At 46.3% G+C, this 7,739-nt stretch overlaps 1 protein-coding gene across 3 annotated transcripts in view; it reads left to right on the top strand.

The window, feature by feature from the left end:
- RANBP17 (RAN binding protein 17) overlaps positions 1-7,739 on the top strand; it is a 282,863-nt gene continuing 275,124 nt past the window's right edge. Inside the window, exons 1-2 of one of the 3 annotated variants that reach the window (XM_036497037.2) lie at positions 1-249; positions 7,330-7,476. In XM_036497037.2, the coding sequence (XP_036352930.2) occupies positions 232-249; positions 7,330-7,476 (165 nt within the window). In that variant the 5' untranslated portion in view covers positions 1-231. Of the gene's footprint in view, positions 250-1,002; positions 1,018-7,329; positions 7,477-7,739 lie in introns of those variants that run through there. The other 2 variants (XM_004587435.2, XM_058677578.1) reach the window with 2 other exon arrangements.

Here is a 7,739-nt window from a genome sequence, read left to right as displayed (position 1 = left end):
CGAGGGGCGGTTGGGGCCCCGCCCCCTCGGCCGGCCCCGCCCCGTCCTGCTCGGCCCCGCCCCGCGGAGCGCCTGGAACGCCGACGCCGGTGGCGGCTGAGGCGGCGAGCGAGCGAGCGGCGCAGGGACCCCGCGGGCGGCCGGGCGAGCGGGGTTCCGCGGCGCCCGCCTCCGCTTCTTTCCCTTCTGGTGCCCCGGGCGGGCCGGCCGGCGCCGCCGCCTCCCGGGAAAATGGCGCTGCACTTCCAGGTCAGTGCCGCTCTGCAACGGTGGGCCCGCACCGACAAGTCCGTCGGCCCCGTGGCCGACGCTTGGATTTGGAGACCCGAGGGCCAAGGCCAGCGGCGGGAGGCCACAGGGCCGCCGCGGGCTGGCGTCCCTGGAGTCCCCTGTCCCGGGCCGCCAAGCCGGGGGACCGGGACGCTGGTCCTGGTGGCCGGAGCCCAGGGGTGGCGGGGGACCGGGCTCGGGGCTGGGTCCCGGGAGGAGCAGTGGCGGGCGTGGGACGCCGCTGTCCCCCGGCGAGGGGCAGCCCGAGCCCGGCCGGCGGGGCTGGCTTTGGCTGGCGCGTCCGGAGCCCGGGAGAGCCCCCTTCCTCGGTCCTCCACACGGTGGAGGCGGTCGGGGAGAGCCTCGGCAGCAGCCGGACTTTAATTGGTCGTAGGAGGCAGGGGCTATATCTTTGGGGAGTTGTGATGAAAGGCTCTGCGACAGCCTCATTGGTGGAGGAAACTGGAGGGGCCGGGCGAGGTGCGAGGATCACGGAGGCAGTGAGGATGGATGATCGCGTGCCTGAGGAGGACAGTGGATCTATCCTAGGGCTGCATTCAGTTATTCATTCCGCCAACATGTGGAGTCCCTCCACCCCCTCCCCCCACGAGGTTCCAAGCACCGCGCAAAGTTCTGGGGATAAAGGGTGACATCATCTTACTCTCATTGCCCTTGCGGATCACAGACAAGTAAAGTACAGGGTGAAAAAATGATGCTTGAAGTGCCGAAAAATGGGCCGTTAGCCAAGTGTGTGTGTGTGTGGGTGGGTGGGTGGGTGTTGGGAAGCAGTAAAGCAACACTGTATTCTTCTACGAGGTGCTTTGAGATTAGAGTTTCTCCCGTTTTACTTCACCGCGTCTTGTACTAGCCAATAAAGTTTAACGGCTGTGAGCAAAGTCTGGCAGTTCTTCTCAGCCCTGCTGGTATTGAAAGCAGAGCTGGTGTTAGCTGGGTAAAGAGGAAGGGAAGGAGAAATAGGGGCAGAAGGACTGTGTGGAGCAGGGCAAAGAATTGTGCAGGAACAAGGCATAGTGTTGGTTCTGGTTGGGGCACAGGGTGCCCGTGGAGGGAGGAGACCAGGGAAGGCTGTGGGTGGCTGGAGATGACCTTAGCAAGGGAGGAACTTCCCAATCTGGTGACAGTATATACCAGTGTCACATTCACCTCTTAGATTTTCTTGGATTCCCTCTTGTTCATGCTGACTTACTACCTTTTTTATTGGTTCTTCTGGAGTATCTTTTCTTTCCAGTTAAACTCTCTTCTGTCAGGTAATTGTGAGTGCCACACGTTACATTTTGACTCCTTGCTGTTTCTAACGGTTCCCCAGGTCAAAATAATGTATTTATTAACACTTTAGTAAATATGTCCTGTGGGAAATTTTCACAGGAAGAACCTCACAGGAAGGATTTATGGGTTGTAAAAAGGTAACCAGATGTACACAGTGCGGGTATAAGTCCTGAGAGTAAATTTACAAGTATGGTGGGGCTTTTGAATTTTTTGAGGCTTGGAAAGATGGTAACATAGTAAATCACCAAGTCCTGGAAGTGTTTCTTCATGTTTAGATATTGTGTTAGAAAAGTTCACTGCTGATGTCACAACTACTCGTGTTGGTTTCCCAGGGATGTCCTTCACAGTGGCTATGGACGGCTTAGAAGCAGAGTTGGACAAATGAAAGAGCAGACCATTTTTGTTATTAGAAAAAGAGTAAATACCTCAGATTTAAATCTTTTTAGCAACTGGAATCATACTGTTAGTTGACTCAAGGAGCATTTGTCAATCAGGTTAAATATGCCTGATTCAAAATGCTTGGGAGTGGAAGTGTTGAGATTTTGGGTTTTGGAATATTTACATGTTAACAGGATGTCTTGGAGGTGGGACCCAAGTCTAAACATGAAATTCAGTTATATTCAGTGTAGACAGCTATACACATAACAAGAAGGCTAATTTTTAAAAGTAAAAAGTTTTGGAGAGTTTTAGAGTTCATGTGTTTGAGTTAGATATGCTCCATCGGTAGTGACACTCAGCAGTTTGAGTTTCCATGAGCTTGTTGTGGAGTCAAGCTCCACCACTAAATTGAGTTTACCTTTTATTTCTGAAGGTCCTGAGTCAGTAGAGCAACTGTGATTTGTTCAGGGTTACAGAGTTAGATTAGGGATACTCGGTAATAAATGTCTTATGCTTTCCACTGCCTGTATCTTACTGTCACCCAACAGGGTGGCTAGCCAAAAGTTATATTACCAAGATGATGAGCGGATTTCTAGTATTGGTGTCGTGTATATGGGCATCCGTTTGCATCCTGGCCACTGCATTCACCTTCCGCCTTGCTGCTCGTGTGCCTGGGAAAGCAGTGGAAGATGACCCGAGTCCTTGCACCCACGTGGGAGATGCGGAAGAAGGTCCTGGCTCCAGGCTTCCGTCGGACTCCACTCTGCTGGATGACCATTTGGGGAGAGAAGCAGCAGATGAAAGACCCGTCTTTGTAACTCTGCCTTTCAAAAAGAAAGAAAGAAAGGAAGGAAGGAAGGAAAAAAGGAAGAAAGGAAGGAGGAAAGGAGGAAGGAAGGAAAGAAAGAAAAAAAGAGAAAGAAAGAAAGAAAAAGAAAGAATTTGTTCAGAGTGAGATTAGGGTACCACCTTACAGTTTTTTTTTTTTTTAAATGTCATATAGCCTGTTTTGTTTTTTTTTTTTTTTTTACACATCATGGTATATATAGGAAGTTTCACTTGTGGAGCTCTTTATATAAACTGTTGATAGCCAGAGGCCATCAATGTGGAGTTTCTGGCTGTTCCAACCCTTACCTGTTTTGCCGTGGTTGTCTAGAGGGCAGAGGGATTGGTAGCTCAGGTGCACATGTAACCCATTCAGCACACATGCATTCTAGTTGGCAAGCTGCGGGTTAGGGGACCCTGTCCCCCAAAGCAGTAATGTACCTGGATAATCTTTGGGGATTCAGTCCAGATTGTGGGGTGGTGAGGCAGAGTGAGGAAAGGTACGTGAGCTGCTGTCTCATCTCCCATATGAGTATTGGAGTATTGGGACCCGATGACTTGGTTTATTCTCCACTGCTTTCCCAGGCCATTAAAAGGGAGCTGGAATGGGCCCGGCGGCGTGGCCTAGCGACTAAAGTCCTCGCCTTGAACATGCCGGGATCCCATATGGGCGCCGGTTCTAATCCCGGCAGCTCCACTTCCCATCCGGCTCCCTGCTTGTGGCCTGGGAAGGCAGTTGGGGACATCCCGATGCATTGGGACACTGCACCTGCGTGGGAGGCCCGGAGGAGGTTCCAGGTTCCTGGCTTCGGATCGGCGTGCACCAGCCCGTTGCGGCTTGCTTGGGGAGTGAATCATCGGATGGAAGATCTTCCTCTCTGTCTCTCCTCCTCTCTGTATATCTGGCTGTAATAAAATGAATGAATCTTTAAAAAAAAAAAATGTGACTAATAGCAGTGTTTATCTCATAGGCTTAATTGGAGGATTAAATACATACCACCATATAACGTCTGACAGCCAATATTAAACTAAAAGGCTAGTTTATTGTTAATATTACCTAATATTATAATGAGGGATCAGTGTGGCACAGCGGGCTAATCCTCCACTACAGCACTGGCATCCTATTATGTGAGTACTGACTCATGTCCCAGCTGCTCCAGTTCCAATCCAGCTCCCTTTTTTTTTTTAAAGATTTATTCATTTTATTACAGCCAGATATACAGAGAGGAGGAGAGACAGAGAGGAAGATCCTCCGTCCAATGGTTCACTCCCCAAGTGAGCCGCAACGGGCCGGTGCTGCGCCCATCCGATGCCGGGAACCTGGAACCTCTTGCGGGTCTCCCACGCGTGTGCAGGGTCCCAAAGCATTGGGCCATCCTCGACTGCTTTCCCAGGCCACAAGCAGGGAGCTGGATGGAAAGTGGAGCTGCCGGGATTAGAACCAGCGCCCACATGGGATCCCGGCGTGTTCAAGGCGAGGACTTTAGCCGCTAGGCCACGCCGCCAGGCCCTATTAGTCACATGTTTACTGTCTGTAATATCTGGCTTAGTTTATTTTTAAAGTCAAGGCCTACTTTTTCAAAGAATGTTTGGCCTAATTAAATGCATGTCAGCATAATTAGTTTATTCCTAGATTATTCGTGGTATTCATGGTGATACCTTGGTTCATCATATAAAAGGAAATGATAACCTTTTCACTTTTGTATTTCTTACCCTGGAAAAATTAAGAATGTGTGTGTGTATTATATGTAAACCATACATTTTCTGTGCATTTTATTTATTTTTTGAAAGTTTATTTTTATTGAAAAGGAAGATTTATGGAGAGAAAGAAATACAGAGAAAAATATCCCAAGTGTTGGAGTTCCTGCACGCATTTGAGGTACCCAGATGAAGCTCCTGGCTTCTGCCTGGCTCAGTCCTGACCTTGGTGGCCATTTGGGGAGCGAACCAGAGGAGGGAAGATCTCTCTTACTCTGTCTCTTTTTCTTTTAATGCTGCGATTCAAATAAATAAAATCTTAAAAAAAAAAACCAAAATGTGTGGCTTGGATTCCCTGTTGCGCTGATCCCCGTTTCCTGCTCGTGTGTACCTTGGGAGGTGTCAGGTGGCGACCCGAGCCGCTGGGCCCTTGCCACCATGCTGGAGACCTGGGTTGAGAGTGTGGCTCTGGTTTCAGCTTGGGCCAGCCCTGGCTGTTGGAGGCATTTGAGGAGTTCACCAGTGGATGAAATACAGCTATCCAGAACCTTTGCCTTTCAAGGAAATAAAAATAAATCATAAAAATTATTTTGAAAAGTAATTTGCGTTTTCTGTGGCCCTTTTGAGGATACCCTTATACTAGAGATTTGCACTTCTTTGTCCAGTCTTAATGGGGGAATTGTTTAAAATAGAGTTCATTTGAGAGCCTTTATTTTAATCCAATCACAGCCTTATTTTTGAACTACTATTTTCATGCTAACAGAAAATAACCAAGCCTGGGATAGTGGGCTGTGTCCTGAATAGGAAAGTAGAACATGTCGTGAGGAGATAAGCTAAGATACAAGTGGAGGGAATGTTGGAAGCTTGAGGTTGCATTCAGTGTTAATTGCGTGTGCCTGATTGAGGGAATGTGTGTATCAGAGTAGCTGTGAAGTTTCTGTATAACTTCAAACCAAAAAGGACAAAAAATGGTATTGTTCTAGGGTATCTCATTACTTTTGTACACTTGCATGTCTTTAAAATCTGTGCCACTGTTTTTAATCTTTCAAAGAGTAATTCTAACTTCAGTCAAAGTGAAATAGCTTGTTTTACTAAGATGGCCTTAACAAAAAAAATTTTTTTGTAAGAAAACAAGATTTATTTATTTTTTCCTGAAAGGCAGAGTTAGAGTAAAGGAGACACAGGGAGAGATCTTCCATTTCCTGGTTCATTTCCAAATGGCTGCAATAACCGGAGTTGAGTTGCTCTGAAACTGGGAGCCACGAACTTCTTCCAGTCTCCCACATGGGTTCAGGCCCCTAACACTTGGACCATCCTCCCCTGCTTTCCCAGGCCAAAAGCAGATACTTGGATGGGAAGTGACACAGCTGGGATATGAACTGGTGCCCAAATATGATGCCTATACCTCAGAGTGGAGGATTAGCATACTGCACCACCATGATGGCCCCCCAAATTATTTTTTTAAATAGATTTATTTTTACTGGAATGACCGATTTACAGAGAGGAGGTAGAAAGATCTACATTCTGCTGGTATACTACTTAAGCGACTGCAACAGCCAGAGCTGAGCATATCCAAAGCCAGGAACCAGAAGTTTCTTCCAGGTCACCCACATGCATGCAGGGTCCAAGGCTTTGGGCCATCCTCTGCTGCTTTCCCAGGCCACGAGCAGTGAGCCAGGTAGGAATTGGAACATCCGGATACAAACTGGTGCCCATATGGGTTCCCAGCATATGCAAAGCGAGGATTTAGACACTGAGGCATTGCACTGGACCCTTCCCAAAATTCTTTTAAGTTGAAACAGAGCATTCCTCATTCTAAAGTTATTCTTCCAGGGGCTGATGTGATAGTTTAATGAACTAATCTTTTCCCCACGAGTGTTGGCATCCTGTATGGACACTGGTTCAATGTCCTGGGTACCCTGCTTCTGATCCAGGTCCCTGCTTATGTCATGTTTATCAGATATGTCATTCTACATATCCTTTGTGGTTCCTTGTGATTGGAGTTTTGAGTGCAGTGGTGCTGGTGGTGGTGGTGGTGGTGGGGTGTCCCCAAAGAAACCTCAGCAGAGGTGACCCTAGACTTGACTCCTGTGTGTACCAGCCGGTGTGTGACATAGTTTATCTGTAGCAGTGTGAGTCAGTAGTTTAGAAGCCCCAAATCAGTATATATATATATAATTGTTATTATTTAATTTTTTTAGATGGAGCAACTGAAAATTTTGCAATTTAAACCAATTTTATAATTGTGGAATTTTACAGATAGCCTGTAAGTTGAGTATGAGCATTCCCGTTTCCTGTCTCTAGCTTCATCTGGCCTTTCCTCCTTGCTGTGTACTAGCCATACTGACCCTTTAATGCTCAGAAATGGTAACATTTTAATTCAGGGCCCTGAGGAAGGACATTTCTTGGCCTGTGTCTTCTAGTTTTTTGTTCATCTGGCTTGCTATTTTAGATTTCAGTGTAAATATTATTTCTTCAGGGACGTTTCTCCCTCTTTATTTTTCTATCATAAAATTGTCGATTTTTAAGTAAATAACCTGGGAGGCATGAAAAGTTTCTGTTAGCTACTACATCCCCTAGTAAGTAGCTGTTGCTCAAGAAACATATATGAAATCATATATTGTCATTTATTTTTTATTATATGTTTTGAATTCATTACAAACAGTTGAAGGTTAGGTGGAAGTTTCTCAGTTGCACAGTAAAATGGATTTTGAGCTGTGGAAATTTCCTTTGTATAATAAAATGTATCATATTATAATCTCAGTAATATATTGAAAATTATCTTGTAGACATGACATTTGCATTCTTTGTTTTATGTGGTTGGTGAATTTATTTTCATTCAAGTAAATATTACTTCTTTTTCCCTCCAAGAATTTGGCCGAGTTGGAAGCATTATGTACTCATCTCTACGTGGGAACTGACCTCGCACAAAGAATAGAGGCTGAGAAAGCACTCCTGGAACTTATCGACAGCCCGGAATGTCTCAGCAAGTGTCAACTCTTATTAGAACAAGGAACAGTAAGTATTTGATAACAGCCACTAACCATGAGAGATCAGTAGTAGATGCATGTCAGTGTTAATGAACCTCGCGCGTGTTAGCAGTGATAGCTGATGGCCACTGCCACAAGCTTTTCCACGATATTTTCTTGTCAGAGAGATTCATCAGCAGAATTGGAAAGCTTGGGAAGCAAACTTCATGCAGAGCCAGGAGGTGGAAATAAGACTGAATCAAAGTAATTTGTGATTCCTCTGGACTATTTTTATGTGTCATATTAATTGTT

Source organism: Ochotona princeps, chromosome 19 (genome assembly GCF_030435755.1).
Source record: "Ochotona princeps isolate mOchPri1 chromosome 19, mOchPri1.hap1, whole genome shotgun sequence".
NCBI lineage: Eukaryota > Metazoa > Chordata > Mammalia > Lagomorpha > Ochotonidae > Ochotona > Ochotona princeps.
This window is presented reverse-complemented; position numbering and strand designations above follow the sequence as displayed.